General features: G+C 48.7%; 5 protein-coding genes across 5 annotated transcripts; 2 read left to right on the forward strand and 3 right to left on the reverse strand.

The window, feature by feature from the left end:
• Window positions 1–301: 301 nt before the first annotated feature.
• Window positions 302–1,795, reverse strand: CC84DRAFT_1200484 (uncharacterized protein; the record flags this gene model as incomplete). Its single annotated transcript, XM_018181668.1, has 2 exons — window positions 302–1,536; window positions 1,778–1,795. The coding sequence occupies 2 exons, from the start codon at window positions 1,793–1,795 to the stop codon at window positions 433–435; spliced, it is 1,122 nt and encodes a 373-aa protein (XP_018028955.1). The 3' UTR covers window positions 302–432.
• A 1,940-nt stretch (window positions 1,796–3,735) lies between these two features.
• Window positions 3,736–6,417, forward strand: CC84DRAFT_1234364 (uncharacterized protein; the record flags this gene model as incomplete). Its single annotated transcript, XM_018183816.1, has 3 exons — window positions 3,736–3,894; window positions 4,048–5,707; window positions 5,843–6,417. The coding sequence occupies 3 exons, from the start codon at window positions 3,736–3,738 to the stop codon at window positions 6,415–6,417; spliced, it is 2,394 nt and encodes a 797-aa protein (XP_018028956.1).
• A 1,388-nt stretch (window positions 6,418–7,805) lies between these two features.
• CC84DRAFT_1048759 (PAF acetylhydrolase family protein) lies at window positions 7,806–8,876 on the reverse strand (the record flags this gene model as incomplete). The annotated part of the gene is made up of 1 exon (XM_018173443.1): window positions 7,806–8,876. A coding segment is annotated over one exon (1,071 nt), but the record flags the coding sequence as incomplete, so codon positions are not given.
• A 1,336-nt stretch (window positions 8,877–10,212) lies between these two features.
• Window positions 10,213–11,367, reverse strand: CC84DRAFT_1132547 (uncharacterized protein). Its single transcript, XM_018175938.1, has 2 exons — window positions 10,880–11,367; window positions 10,213–10,820 (listed from the first exon to the last, which is right to left on the reverse strand). Exons 1-2 carry the CDS (start codon window positions 11,232–11,234, stop codon window positions 10,498–10,500), a joined length of 678 nt encoding a protein of 225 aa, XP_018028958.1. The 5' UTR covers window positions 11,235–11,367; the 3' UTR covers window positions 10,213–10,497.
• Window positions 11,368–13,125: 1,758 nt separating this feature from the next.
• Window positions 13,126–13,553, forward strand: CC84DRAFT_1170043 (uncharacterized protein; the record flags this gene model as incomplete). Its single annotated transcript, XM_018179822.1, has 1 exon — window positions 13,126–13,553. A coding segment is annotated over exon 1 (277 nt), but the record flags the coding sequence as incomplete, so codon positions are not given.
• Window positions 13,554–16,230: the final 2,677 nt, after the last annotated feature.

A 16,230-nucleotide genomic window follows, 5' to 3' on the forward strand; every position in this document is an offset into this window, starting at 1 on the left:
TGTAAATTGGCAGCTTGCATCTCTCGGGCAGAACAACTCCCAAAGTTTCAAAAGAAGCCACCATCGGATGTCTCTTAACCCCATGCTGCATCCGCAACCAGTTCGTTTCGCTCTGTGAATTATGTTTAACCACTTCTTAATCCTTGTGTTGAAATGATAGACGCCGAGGTGTGGTCCAAGTTATTCATTGCCACGGACACTCACTCATTTTTGGGATCATTGTAAATCCCGAAAAAGCAGAACTAGATTACGTTCTGAGTTGCCTTGCTCTAGAAATAATGGTACAATATGAGTATAAGAAGGGTAAGTATATAGGGTTTTTCTAATGAAACTTTGAAATATAAGGACAACAAAGCGATGGCACTGGTTGGAACCATCATGTCATAGCCAGCAGTGGGGAAATAATTATCGCCACCATTCATATGCAGACAATTAGCAGGTCGCTCCATCATACAATCCAATCGCAGCACCTACAACACCAAACGCAGGATGAATCCAACCCACCAGACCCAGTGAGTTGCGGATGGTGTTCAATAACCCACTGTCACTCTCGCAAGAGCAATCAACGCGGAAGTCAACTTGCATTTGTACCTGTAGACTCTTTGGATCGCTCTGCTTCGCGGTCGTGATCTCGAAGCGGCCTCCATGCGGATATTCCACCCCCTCTTGGATAACATGGTCGTAGGAACCACCACCGAACTGAGAGCCCCCAAGAAAGCAATTACGTTCGTTATGTGTGCGCGTCTCCTCAATCTTCGCACCAACATGTTCCACAAAAATGTCTGCCATCTTCTGTGGAGTATTGGTGTCGTACCCAGGCATTCCCTCTGCAGATGGAACATTAACCGTTGGGAATACCATCTTGCATCCCCCGCCGATATCTATTCCAGATTCTGCGTTCCAGCTCTTGTCTGCGATGTCCTTGAACTTGGAAAACACTTCCTTCGCGTCGAGAGGGGCGGGCGTCGAGCCAGAGCATGACGCCTCCTTTGAACCGACTTGTGCAATCTTGTCATCAAATTTGACACTTGTATGGCGGATCCATCGATCGGCACGGGTGCACACGTACGCTGCGGCACAACTATATCCGTCTTGCGTGGTCCAGGGCTTGTTGTCCGAGCCTGGCTTGTAGCACTTGAACTCGGCGCCACCAAAGGTCGCAGTGCCTGAAATTGGGGCCTCAGGCTCGCCGTCGGACGTTAGACCCCAAGCTTTGAATTGGCGGCCGTCTTCTGGAAATGTAGCTGAAACGGGGTTTTCTTCAGTCCCAGAGGTCCAGCCGATGTGGTACTGACCCGAGAAGCCGTCATGGCGGGCCGGATCGTGAATCGTAGTGACAGTGTCCTGGCTTGCGCCATCATTGCGCCGCGCGTAGTCGTCCGAAAAGTAGTGCATGCGGTCTTGGGTAGCAAATTCTGTGCCTGATTTTCCATTGTCGCATTCAGCAAGGACAACTGCTTCATCGGGGTTGTCGGCACGTTTGCTCAGGGAAGTTGGCACGGCAATCACGCCGCTTAGAAGGCACAAAGCCGAAATCTGATATAGTTTTGGCATTTCGTTGACGCTGAAAGAAGCTGGGTATTATATGCGGGAAGGGTTTAAAGATTGTGGTCTGTTGTCAATTCTTTTTGAATATCTAAAGCCTTGGGTACTAAATGAAGGCTATATAACACCTCTTGTTGTGGATCTGCGTACCTGCAGGAGATTCCCTTGTATCAGAAAGGGGCCATTACAAGTGGAATTTTGCTTCGGTTACCCGCGGAGCTGAAGCCAAGACCGGTTCGCAAGACAGCATCGGATAATCAGTCTAACATCTTTGTCCCTTGCAGCTGGCTTTCGGATAAGCGAACCCCGAACAGACACGTATAAGGTATAGAGGGAGAACACTGAAACTCCTAGCCCAAGATACTAAGCCCAAGCGATCGATAGTACTACATGTGGCCAGGATAGGCAAATTTCCTCACCTCAAGAGATCCTGGAGTATATTGTGATGCTCCCCGCAAGCGGGAAGTGGCGTGATGCACTCATCATTATCGCGATCTGCAAAGTATGATGTCCGATACTTGTAGGTCGCAAATAGAGGGGTCGGGGTGATTCGGGCTATTCTTGTCGCGTCTTCTTTTGCGCGTCCACGACAAACACTGGAGTACTTTTGGGTTACAAGATTCATCTTCAGAAGATGAAAAGGCCCGGTTCACCCTCGTAGCGATAGATATAAATATTCCTCGCATGCCTGAGGCATTTACTGAACCTGTAGACTGGACCTGTAGATCTTGAGAGCTATTTGTCCGAGTGCCAAGGTCTCTTTAGGAGTGGCGTTGAGCTGAACCGCCTAGAGAAGAGGCAGTCTACCGGGCAAATGAGATTTGACAAAGACCTACCGCGCTAGCAATGGGGTCCGGGCTGTTTGGGCACATTCTTTCACGAGTCGTCGTATGGTTGGAACGTCGCGCAATTTGACGTTCCTAGAACACACGCAGCCTGAGCTCCGGTGGTATAAACGGCATAGTGGGACAGACACATCGGGCGGACGTTCTTTCCGGCTGGCTTTGACCAATCAAGATCCGATATACCGTGCCTTGGCAAGCTACCGGTATCTCCGAGCTAGCTAATTGCTTGGCGGCATGCCAATTCATGCTGGAAGCATGCTCCTAAACACCACCGCCTACCTCCCTTCTCTCTCTTTATCATTCGCTTTGAAACGATGGAAAGGCTTCATTTGGAAGGGATACGACATCTACGTCGGTCTGGAGATAACGCTTGGGATTTCCTGCTCAGCGGGCTATTGCGTTCTTAGTAAGGCGGGGTCTAGACAGGGGCAGATGCACTGTAACCAGCTTTGCTTGTCTACCTTGTTCGCAGGGTTTCCAGTATAGACGGTCCAAGAGGACGGCGCGGTGGCGCTTTTGAAAGGTTTGCCCTCTGCTGAATCGCCTGCGTAAACTATCCAAATAGTCATCGGAGAAGTCAGATTTGTCGGCACTGCAGACAGTCAGGCAAGGAGAGCTGTCCTTTCTTGATACAATGTGCACAGGTACATAGCATCACAGAAATAAGTGTAGCTGCTGCTTTGCGTACAGCGTGTCTTGGTATGCACATTGGGCCGCGGCTAAGCTAAACCTAAATAGACCATAAAGAGGGGTTGTTTCCCGACTAGCGCGAATCGGGCAGCGAAGCAGGAGCCCAGTCGCGCCAAATCACGAATTAGGCACGAATGGAGCCCTAGTCGTGATGTCCGCGTGGAGGTAGGTTCGGACCCCAAGCCGCGCCTCATATACTAGGCGCTACTTATTGTTCATCTTGCTCCTGCTCAAAACACTAGCACAACGTCTCAATCACAACTTCTTGTTCATTTTCAATCGAAAAACCTAAAACAAAATGTTTCAATGTTTGATGCGTGGATGATTACCTCCAACATCGCGATGCTATGGGACAGTTGTATTGGGCGTGTCTGGACCGCGGGGTTGGCGATCTGCGGCTGAAGCGCCACCCACCCCAAAACCATGGTCGTCACCAATGATTTCTCAGGCCCTGATATTTGTTGTTTGAAGTTCCCAGAGGCCATGCTGGAAATGCACTGCTATCACACTTTGCGCCAATCGCTAAGCACTGCATCACTCAGCTCTCATATCCGCAGCAACAACAGCAACCAGCATATTTGGCGTACGTCTCCGGATTCCTTTGGCAACCTCACCCTTTCATACTATCCGGAAACATATCTAATAAATTCTAAGGATGGTCAACGAAAGCGAATACTCTGTAGTGGATTACGAAGGCGATTATGTTCTTCCCGATGCCAAAGAAGCGCCCCTAGCCATTCGTCTCATCCAAATTCAGCCGCGCGAGCCTGACAAAAGTCCATTTTCAAGTACAATCAAACTGAAAATGCGTGTTGTGAATCTCGGAAGTTCATATTTGCTGAAAGGAGAGAGTGTCGAGCCAACAGGGAGGCCATCTGTGAGATTTGACGAGGAGATGAATGTGGAGCGGCCAGAGGAGTACTTCGGTATACCGCGAAGCTCGATGCCAAAGTGGAACATGGCACAGGATGAACAAGCCCCGGAACACGGAAGGCTAGGTAGACTCAGTCGCTTGGCTAGCAAATTAACCTTGAAAGCGAAGGTTCCTGAGAAAGACCTCACCATTGTCCCTATGAATGAGATTCCAGAAGGAGAGCCAAAGATGCGGGATAGGTTTACTTGGGGAAATTACGTGGCCATGTCATATTCATGGGGAAAGAAGGAGGAGTGGGAGATGACGGACAAGGATCGGAAAGAAGCCGCAGAGAAAGAAGAAGAGGCAAGACAAAAGAGGTTGAACGAGTTGAGCTACGACTCTAGTGACGACGAAAAAGAAGACACCAATGGCCAATATACAGACGGCGAAGTCCACCATGTGCTTCTTGACGGTCGGCGCATTCGAATCCGCTACAACCTCTGGGCCGCACTGCTCGCTTTCCGAGAAATGAAACCTTTTCAAAGCATATGGCTATGGAACGATGCATTATGCATCAACCAGCAGATGACGGACGCAGGATTCAAAGAAAGAGCAAGACAAATCCCACTGATGTCCGTCATCTATCGTCAAGCCGGAAACATCATCGTTCACCTTGCCAGCGGTTACTTCCGGGATGAAGACACGCCATGGGTTTTGGACTACCTCCAGGGCATTGGCGCAAATTACCGAACCGAGTACTACGAGGCACTCGACCACGCCGAGCCCACCATCGCACAGTCGCATCGGCAGAAAGCCAAATCCCAGCTTGAAAGGTCGGCGAAGGAGTGGGTGGAAGTCATGAAAGCCGATCTCCAAAAGTCTGCACGACAGGGCGACAACGACTACGCCATGATCTCGCTGTACGATTTCTTCGATCGCCCGTACTGGCGACGACTCTGGATCATCCAGGAACTCGCCATGGCTCATCATAGCGCGCCCATACTGTGTGGTGATTTTGTCACGCAGTGGCGATATATTCGCGACGGCGCGTTGTTGCTGAGCATGATGGCGGATACAATTCGCGATGCGATGCAGCGTGCGCTCAAACGAGCAAATAGGACCATGAAGAGCGAGCCGTCTTTCGAACATGTCGCTGCCATTGCGGAGCTTTCTGTGTCTGGAAACAGGAAGTCGGTGCAGCAGACTAATGAACTACTGCTGCTGTTGAAGCCCGGCGTCATGGAGGCGAAAAATCACTCGAATTCTCTAAGGCTGACATCAAACGGTATTGGGGGAATGCGCATGCCGCTTATGAAGACACTGCCTGGCTCGCCGATTCAGCAATCGCTAACGCTCGCCGCTGACGCCCAGTGCTTCATGGATAAGGATAGAGTCTTGGGGCTACTTGCAATCCCAGCGCTCTCGACGCTACCTTTACACAATGATACTCACCTTGCCAGTTTACCGACGACGGATATCTACGTCCAATATGCTAAAGCATGTATCCAAGCCGACCACTCGCTGGGTATCTTCGCCTTTCTCGAAGGAGGCATGTCTAATCCGCACAAAGGAAGACGCGTCCCATCTTGGTGTCCTAGCTTCCATCTCAAATCCAAGATTGGCCGCCTCCAGGGTGATTGGCACCCGCATCCACGACGCCCGATATATACTCGAGGCGACTCCGAGTCATGGGAGTTCGAGGACGAGTTCGCCCCAAAGTTCGAGGGCGATATTATGACCTGCCCTGGGTGGGTTATCGACTCTGTTGATGGTCTGGGTGCATTGAGCGCGTCTGATATGTCGTCTATGATGCCTAGTTCGTTGTTGAAGGCAGGTCTAGTTCCGCCACGATTCAAGCCTGACTGGTCCGACATCAAAGACGAATTTGATTATAATTCGAACCCAGTTATGCAAGGCGTTCCGACGCGAATCTGGTCCACGCTTGTCGGGGGAACAAGCACGCATGGCAAAAGGGCGCCAGATAGCTTCAATTGTCTGCTTACCTCGTTTCCAGAATCAAGGCCGCGCGACAGCGACTTCCTATACAAGCGCAACTGGGACTTCCTCCAAGCCAACCGCGACCTTCCCATTGGCGGAAAACCGCTATCTTCTTACTTTACCTCAGCTCCGACACCTACTTCGGGCCCCGACTTCAGGTATCGCCCCGCTGCTCCCTCCGATCCCACTATCACAGAGGCCCATCGCGCGATGGAAGCTCGAACCAAGTTCCGCCGTTTGATGACGACCTCGAACCGTCCCTTGATGGGCCTTGTACCGGCGTCTACGCAGCAGGAAGATGTTGTGATTATCCTGTGGTATCATAGTCGGCCACTGATTGCGAAGGCGGTGAAGGATAGCGATAGCGAGGGGTATATGTTCTTGTTGAAGGGAGAGGCGTTTATTCCAGGGATTATGGATGGAGAACTTGTTGATTCTGGGGAGTTGGAGGGTATGGAGATGACAAATTTCAAGTTTTACTAGGTGGTGCAAGTCAGATATTACTCCACACGAGCCAGTCCCGTAATGCGAAACATAACTAGGGCTGCTTGCGGTTGTGATCACGTTTGATGCACTACATCATAGACAATGGCTGTTTCCAGATTACTATAATGGATGGCTTGCCTCCATCCCATCTCTACCAACCCAATCTAGTCATAGAAACACTCAAAAGCTGACATCTTCTCTCCAACCCCGCAACTCCCCACAAACTGCTCTCTCCCATCCAACCCACCCTTCGCCCTCTCCCACTGCCTCTCCACAATCCATATCTTCCCCTCACTCGTCGGCCTCACTCTCGCCCTAAACCTCACCGGCACCGCGACAAACCCCTCCTCAAGCCTATCCTGCACCGGCACCTTCCCCTTTGGCTGCACATCAAACGCCCAGAAAATCCTAGCCCCAACATCAAACTCCTCTGTGCAACATGAATCCCCGGACATGTCCGCCTCCCCGCGCCGAACGCGAAATGATCGCGCTGTGCGGTATCGATGCTTTTCGCCGATTCGTGCGAGGTCGAGTCGTTGCCCATGAAGTGCTCAGGATCGAATACCCCTAGATTCGGATAGCGCACGGGATCGCGATGAATACTCCACCATCCTATTTTATAATATGAGATAGCAGACTAGTGTAAGAAGACGCGTTAAGATAAATTAAAGTAAAAAAGAAATGAAAATAGCTGGGGAATAGAAGTGTTTCTGCCCCTTTTCTAACGCGTTTCTAGTATTAAATCCTACCTAATTGTCACGAGAGCAACGAGTAGAGACGTCTGCAGCCTACTACTAGGCTGTATATGGATATTACTGCGTTCGGTATCTGCGTGTATGTACAAGACGTTGGATAAGGAGAGAAGGTCCTCTTCCCCTTAGCCAACGTGGATCTATCATCTCGCTTCGTCGCGTGCTCTTACCAAGGGTAGCTAGCGCCATGTTTCGACCAATCAGCTAGCAGAAGGGTAACCCTTGTGCTGTTCTATTGGCTGGTCGTCAGCGCGCGATACCTCTGAGATATACTACTGCCAGCAGTATTTCCATGCTTGTCAGGGAGCCTGGGGTTACCGTGACACTAATTCGTTAACCTCATCCCTAACGCTAAGCCGATTTTGGCGCGTCTGTGACCACCGATGCCTCTTAATATAGGTTAGGTCAAAGGTGTAATTATAAGTAGTAGTTAGATTGGCACCTTGCCGTATTACCATGTTCTGCAGAGACATTAAGGCGGCTTTGGTTTCTGTATGGTTTTTTAGTGGACGTAGTTCTGCCGACTGTTTGCCCTAGCTATTCATGAGCGAATTGTCGATTGATGGTGGTTTTCACCTTCAGAGGCAGGAGTAACGTTACTTCTTAGTCTTACGACAGGTCAACATTCTACAACACAACGACCTCAGGAAATTTTTGGCTCGTTCCATCAAAGAGCGTCGTGTTCCCTCCTCTTAGTACAGAGTCCAAAAATGCCGTCACATACGTCGACACAATCTCGAAACTTCTTCTTCCATTCAGCTTCCCAACCAGACTATCCACTACCTCCTTCGAAAGCGTGAGCGCCCCTGTTCCGTTGAGGTATGACACGTCGGTGAATCCAAAGTGCGTAATATTGTTTAAACCAATCTCCGCCCTCCACCCCTTCAAATGCCGCAGCGTCTCCGCCCAGGTAACGTCTATTGTAGAGTTATGTGGATTCGGAGTTACGCCGGTCGTGCCAAACAGCACGGCAGGCTGCTGCATATCAGTTATAGTGCCAAATTGCTGACCGTCCAGGTTGAGAGCTCCGACAAAGCGCGAGTCGGTCATAAGTAGCTTGATAGAAGTGCTGCCGCCAAAGGAGTGTCCGAAGACCGCAACACGCTCTGTGTTGAACCCAGTCAAGGCTCCAGGTAACACCTTCGCTGCGACCTCCATGCTCTTGAGCTGCGAGAGCACATATCGAACATCATCAACGCGTATGTCTTGCAGAGGTTCCAGTCGCCCCGGGATAGTCGGGTCCCAGGATGGATCGTTGAGCCCTGTGACGACCGATCCGTCCGGGAACTCCACAGCGAGGGACTCAAAGGTGTGATCCATAGTGACAACGGCAAATCCTGCACTCGCTAGCTCCTCAGCGAGAGCACTGTGGATAAGTCGGGTGCCACCGAAGCCATGAAGAAGGAATACGAGCGGGATATTGCTTGCGTTCTTGTTCTCATCACCGGTCGTCTTGCAGCACACTTGCAACGCCACCTTGTCCAGTTTGCCACTAGGGATGCCGATTGAAGCGCCAAATTGATCAACGTACGGTGCTATGTTTTGCGATACGTATGGAGCAGTGCATATTTGTTCGCACTTAGAGCTTTCTACGGGATAGAAGGACGAGAGCATTAGCTTCCGGGTTCTATTATTGGGGTCGAGCGGGTCAACGCGGGACCCATCGAGGATTTCAAACGTATTATAGAGTACAGCGAAAGGTCCGCTCGGAAGGGGAAGGACGTTTGTAGCAGAGACGACCAGGGGCAAGATAATCGACAAGAGGCCAGATTGCAAAAGCAGTGGAACGAAGGGTCCCATTATGAAAAGAATGGTCGGCAAGCAAAATGGAATGCTGATGCAGAAGGATACCAGCCGTTCACGCATATCTTATATAGTAGGATAGCACATCCTGGCGTTGATTCACGATCTTCTCAAGCAGGGATCATGGGGACTCGGGTCCAATTGAATCTAACGTGAGCCGTTGTTCGTAAATTGCCTGTTTGGGTAAGCCTCCTGAAGGCACAGCCACAGTGCGCATCCTCTATACACACAAGGGTGAATATGCCGACTATCCATAACCTAATGCAATGGCAGGTTGTTGTCATTCAATAATTGCACAGCTCCCCTCTCGTCATTAACCGAATATCCGCTAATCGTGTGGATGCCGAAAATAGCGTGGCCGCTTTCGTAGCGACCAATAATCACACTGGAGAGCCGAAACAATACGTCAGTTTTGAAATCATGCCCTGAGTTCGTGCCCAAGCTGTGCAAAAAAATATTGGTTGCACAGAACGCTCTCTAGTATCTCCACCAGTCAGCCTCGTAGGTAAGTATTGATCCAGTCGACGCTGATATCGGCACACGAATAGCCTCCGCCACAAAGGCCCCGGCTCTAGTAACATGGTGGCAGAGACGGGAAACCTTCTGATGTGGTCGCCTACGAAATATCTTATGGGGGAGTTCTACTGCGTACCGTAGCGGGGTGTCAGATTGCAATACGACTGCACCTCGGACGACTCCCAGAGGCAAGGATCCGCATGACCTGTTTGCACGGAGAGCGGTACGTTCTTCCAAGCAACGAGCTCAAAGGTCCTTATCCAAGGCTTATATGCCACTTACCATCCAATACCTCTGCACTTGCAGCGGAGACAGTCCAAGCCTCCTATCTGTCTCTTCTTTGGGATTTTCCGCCTACGACTTGATGCTTGACTGCTCCTCCACTTCGTGCTTGGGATGAGTTATCTAATGTGAATGTCAAGGCACCATGAAAGGATCTCTAGTACGCAGAGTCCGTATCGTGCCTCTGCCGGTAGTGAGGCTTCGAAACAAGCGGCTGTGGGCAGCGTAGTGCCCAGATACCACCTGCCCTCTGTGTAGGTGGCGGCGGCAACATTCACACGTACATATTTCCACCTATTTGGCGATCCATCCCGAAGCGCTGCTACCCGACCACTTCGCGATCCCCTCAATCCCACGCGTCCTCCTGTCGAGACGCCGAAATTGTTACACACAGGTTCACCACTGTCACATGATACAACCAACCTTATGTAGACTAGCTGCTGATTACAATCTTCTCTCTTAAGGGATCCTCTGGTCAGCTTGTTACAATCAACTCAGTCTCTCATTCTGCCTCCGCACCCACTAATAAGATGGTGTTGTGTTGGGGTCTTAGCAAAAGTGCGCGGCTCGCCAGTGTGCGCCACTCGCCCGTGGTGGACGTCAATAAGTAAGGAAAAGTAAAGGTATAACTTGCGTATCATAAGGATCGTCGTTCGAGAGGTAACTCATCTCAACTTAGCACGGTGACCATGTTCAGTGACCGAGCAACTAAGAGGGCGTGATATCAATTAGTCAACAGCTCGATTGGACCTTGTCTTCCGGCGAGCTCCCGGTGCCCCATCTTTGGATCCCTTGCATCAGCTTCATACACTGGGCTACCTTCACCCAATTGATACGCCGCCACTTGCCCATGCGCTCCAGGCACGTACATGGGAGCTTTAGGATACCCTTGATCGCGGCGCTTTCGTTTCAAAAAGTAGAATGCGACAGCTAGGAGGGCCAGAAGTGCAACGCCTCCGATGACGCCTCCTACGATTGCGCCGACTGGAGTGGAGGACTTATTTTCTTTTGGGGCCGAGTATGGGGCTGGGTTAAATGCATCTGAACCTTCACAATTCTGTTAGATTCTTTGGAAGAACCGGAACATCCTTCGGTTACAGACGTACTCGACAGATTTCCTTTCTGCAGTAGTTTCAATAGGGTCACTTGTTGGTTCTCGAGGTCGAGGCCATATTCTGCACATCCATCAGAATCCCCACGTTTGAACCCAGCGGCGCCTGGTTCGCAACAAAACACGCCGTTGTTGTCGTAAAGATCCCATGTAGCATTAGCGCACAATGGCTCGAGCGCGATTCCACTGGTACAATTGCTGCCAGGAGGGCAGCAAGCAATGTTGTATTGCTTCGGACATGCAAAGCCTGAGGGACAGCAGCCACGGAACGGGGCGACGGTGTCACCGCAAATGGTCTCTTGAGGGAGGCAGGATGAGCCCCGTCGGATAGCGAACCCTTGAGAAGGCATAACCCACTGTTGTGATGCAGATGATGGGAGTTATAATGAGGTTGAAGTTGACGTTGAGGACGAGGTCGAAGCAAAGATTACTATGTGGCACCAGTTGTCATCAATGGACTATTTTGGGCAAAATGCAGCAGGAGTAACACGAAGGATTCAAGTCACACCTACCCAGTCCTAAAGAGGACAGGGTGACTCCATAAATTAGACCTCCCTGCGTAATTGCTAGTTTTGTACCAATCATCGATCACTGAATTCATCATTCCGAGCCCTAGAATCCGAAGGAAGGAGTTGCACGCATGACTCCCAGCCACCCCTCAACCAGAATTCAGCGACAATCGATCAGCATAACGTTTCCCAGTACATCCCTGTCGATCCAGAAGACCGAAAGTGATCGAATTAAATTGTTCGCACCATTCGGTGATCACTCCGGTCGGATTACACAACCTCAGGTGGCCTCGTTATGTTAGAGCACCTGTCATCTATATCACGGAACGGCTAGCCTCATCGCGCGTACCTCGATTTCTCGGCCAAGAATTCCAATTGCTGCTCCTACTCGCCCCACGTCGGCTAACCTTGCAGGTTAGCCCTGCGCAGCCCAACGCAATTTCTCGGCCCAACGCAACTTTATAGGGGATCGCAACTCTGATGGCGATTTGACAGCGCCTGATTCAGTTATATGGACTTTTGTATACAGGATTTGGTTTTGAGAGATTTGCTGGCCCAATCGTCAACTCTCTAAAGCTTAGATTCTGCGTGGGTTGACTCAGTGGCGCCTGCGAGGCGTCCTCTTTATATTGTTTAGCTGCCCTCCACCCAACTTTTTGCGCCTCAAGCTTAACACCTTGATCAATTACCTATCACGCTGCCTTGACCTACCGTTTTTTGCGGTGTTGCGCAGCTGCGGTGATCTCTTAGAGATCGCGTTAAGCTAGGGTGAGACTATCAATCAGTAGTTGTGAGCTTTGTAGAAACTTTTCAAGTCGCTGGCTTGAAATATTTACTCAGCGGCTGAGCCCTACCGTTAGGATGGGCGCAATCTAGGATGTATTGAGCAGCTCCAGTAAGCTGCGGCATCAGGCAAGGCATGCCAATATTGTCGCAGCGGCGTATGTAGGCCTTAGGGCTTCATGCTATAGTGGCGTGAGTCGTAGATTCGTACCTGGGCGCTCCTGGCGGCTAATTCTACCTCCAACACGGGCTAGGAGACCCGTCAGCAGCACGCACCACTCCCTCGCTGCGGCCGCAATATTGGGTATTTTTTCGCCGTTGAAGCTATCAATACAAGCCTGAATGCGCTCCTCAATCTCCCAGCTATCTGTATAAAATTTTTGGCATGGCATTGCGTTGAAAATTAAGGTTGTTCGTTGAGTTGAGCGTATAAAGTTGCGTTGGGCTGCGTAGGGCCAAGACGGAGTCTTGGCGGGTGGGGCAAGTACAGCTCAACATAAGTGAGCGGATTAGCAACCAAGAAATTGGAGGGAGGGCTGAGTACGTTTAGCAATAGAGCTCTAGATTCTCCAACGAAACATCGCTTGGAGTGGTGGAAGGCGTGCTAAATATGGGGGGATTAGGAAGGATGGAGATTACTAATGAGGTGTGTAGTGGAGTCATATTAGTGTCGACGCCATCCGAAGACTACGTTACGTTTTGAGGAAAGGTGTTACGGCTGTGCCGCAACAGAATGAACTACAGGGTAATTACGATGACAGCGATGAGGATGACTGGGGTTCCGACCCGGGCGACATCGGTTTGGTTTGGTTTGATTTGGTTTGGTTTATTCTTACGCCACTCGGGTGCCTTTCGGCCCGTAGGCTGCCTAAACTACTTCTGTCCCTTCCGGCTAATGAAATTCCGTCGAGTCCACGTTTCATTCTAAGCCCGCCGCGCTTCGTCCTCACCTTCATGTATTAACTGTTGCCAACACTAGGTGTCCACCTAAAGATCCTCCTTACCCCTACCTGCACTGCGCCTCCGAGAGTAATTTCCTAGTCATCGGCTTTCTTGTTACCTGTTATGGGCTAGATGCTCGAGGAGCCAAGATAGCCAGAATGAATATTTATGAATTCACGAAGAGTCGAAGTCAAGCTTCTGCTACCGAAGTTATATATCTGCCCCCCGAAGCTAACATCGGGTCCGAGGTCCCAGCCGGTCCTGGGTCGAGCCAAGACCTCCAGGGCGTAGCCCATCACATACCCCCCTACTCCGCCCTTCCAGGGGTTGTTTCTACAGTGAGCGCAAGATCCGCCCTGTCGCGGACTTGCGCAGGCTTGTCCATTCGGGCTTCTAGGTTCGCTCTCTTGCCCTGGGGTTGTGGTCTGTCGCGGGGAGAGACCTGCTCCCAAACGTCGAGCGTGGGAAGCAGTCTTCTCAAGGTTATAGGGTTTGATTATCCCTAGGACATCTCGCACAAGTGTAGATCTGCGGGGGTGGGGAGTAGGGAGTTCCTAGCTAAGGCCTAGCGTCTTCATTAGACGCGCTCTAAAGGCTCTAGAAGTACCTCATCGTGGTTCCTAAAGTAAATTTCTATCGTTCCCCCACTCTAGTGGTCTGTTAACATAGTGCCTTCCTAGTCTAGGCACTATGTCGGTGGGGTAAGAGAGAGTAGGGTAAGGTCCATTTATTATTTTATGGCCTCTAAAAGCGCGTCTCTTACTCTCTATTAAATCTAGAAGGGTAGCTAGTCCTAAAGGGTTAGGGTTGGTTCTCGGGCAAGACAACTGAGGGAAGGAAGGGTTTTATTGAGACGATAGTATCAGAGGAGGATATAATGAGTTAATAATATAGCCTAAGTGTAATCCAAATAATAGATTAATAAATAGGTTAAACACGAGTGTAAGAGTTCTTACTTAAGTTCCTATATATTTAGTCCATGGCTAATCTATATAGATCGCTCTATATAGATTAGTCACGTGTAAGGTAATTTATTATAGATTAATTACGTGTGAGGTAATCTACTATAAATTAGTTATATAACCTGCCTAAGCGCCCTTAACCCATAATTAGTACTAACTAGGGTCCTATTTATATATACGCGCCCATGGCTATATATATAATATCCCTTCCATCACTTATTAGATCTAGATCCTAACATTATCCCCTCCCTTTCTATAATTTATCCTTAAATCACGTATAGTTCTTATATAAGCTAATTACTTACCCTACTTACTCTATTAGTTAGCATTATGCCCGCCAATTCCACCATCCGGAAATATCGCCTTTATTAAGAGATCATTAAAACTGTTATGGGCTAGATGCTCAAGGAGCCAAGATAGCCAGAATGAATATTTATAAATTCATGAAGACTCGAAGTTAAGCTTCTACTACCGAAGTTATATATCTACCCCCCGAAGCTAATATTAGGTCCGAGGTCCCAGCCGGTCCTAGGCCGAGACAAGACCTCTAGGGCGTAGCCTATTATAAAAACTAATACTATAGTAGAGAATCCTTACATTAACTATTCCCTAGAAAATGTTACTTATTTTATTATACCTAATTCTAGTCTATAATGCGCTAAGTACGTTCGCCTTAATTATCTATATATGAATATAAGTTAGTCTTTACTAGATGTTATGGGCCAGATACTCGAGGAGCCAAGATAGCCAGAATGAATATTTATAAATTTATAAAGACTTAAAGTTAAGCTTCTACTACCAAAGTTATATATCTGCCCCCTAAAGCTAATATTGGGTCTGAGGTCCCAGCCGGTCCTAGGCCGAGATAAGACCTCTAGGGTGTAGCCTATTATATACCCCCCTACTCTACCCTCCTAAGGGTTATTCTGCGGTAGGAGGTAGTTGTTATAAGGGGTTTCCACGTACCTAACTATAGGTTCGGACCTTATGGGTATTTAGTGATTCGAGCGTAAGGGATGGCGGTACTAAAGAGGTTAGGTGAATATCCTATACCATATGATAGTACGATGCAATAAATATTAAGAGAAGGCTAATGGTTCGTATAAAGATGAGTGGCTTTAATTTAGATATGAAAGTAAGCTTTTGAAGTTAACTATAAAGAATAGAAATGTTTAAAGAATGTCCTAGACTATATACTCATCTTTCTATCCTTTATGGTCCTGGTCTGCTCCCTCACTAATACCTTCTTAGTGGGAGCACCTTCCTACTCCCTTACTAAGGTCCTCTTGGTGGGAGTAACCTTCTCTTAGAGTATCTTGCTCCCTCACTAATGCCTCCTTAGTAGGAGCACCTTCCTACTCCCTTACTAAGGTCCTCTTAGTAGGAGTATAGTCACGTGACTACTTATACTAATATAACTGGGGTGGTCACTTAGCGTCCTTTAGTACGTTGGCCTCTAGATCCTCTACTAGGTTCTTCCCATATATCACCTTCATCTTCCTATAGTAATTCTATGTGATTGTAATATTACCCCCCCCTTTAGGGTTATTATCCTAATACCCTATTATGGTCTTATGACCTGTTATGGCGGTGCTATTAGGTGGTATAAAGGTGGGTGCTTCCCTAAACCTACTAGGACTATTATATCTTCTATGTCCTAGCCTTCCTAACCATGCCTAAGGTAACTAAGAACCCCATCCCTATGCTGAGGCCGGATCCTTTAGTACTAAAGAAGAACTTAACTACTCATTATTATCTTTATACTAATAAGGTTTCTGCTATAGCACTTATAATGCTAATAAAGTGTGATTACTATTATAAAGAAAAGGTCCTAAAGTGTTTTATAGATACTATAACTAGGGAGTGTATGGCTTATATTGTAGTATATATAACGTGTAGCCTATAGATTCCTAAAAAAGAGTGGGAGCGTGTTTAGTTAGCTAAGTAATAGAAGCGCCTTAAGCTCCTTTACTTAGAGGTAAGCACTACTCGTCTTTATCTTAAACTGGCTAAGCTTAAAGAGGAGGAATAGTTATTTACTACTTATGATACCCACATGGCGGACGTAATTAAAGTCTTAGAGAAGGAAGCCTTAGAGAAGGCTTCTATAAGTATAGTTCCTACTATTGGAATTTTGCTATCTAGACCTT

The sequence above is a fragment of the Paraphaeosphaeria sporulosa genome (genome assembly GCF_001642045.1).
Source record: "Paraphaeosphaeria sporulosa strain AP3s5-JAC2a unplaced genomic scaffold CC84scaffold_19, whole genome shotgun sequence".
Taxonomy (NCBI): domain Eukaryota; kingdom Fungi; phylum Ascomycota; class Dothideomycetes; order Pleosporales; family Didymosphaeriaceae; genus Paraphaeosphaeria; species Paraphaeosphaeria sporulosa.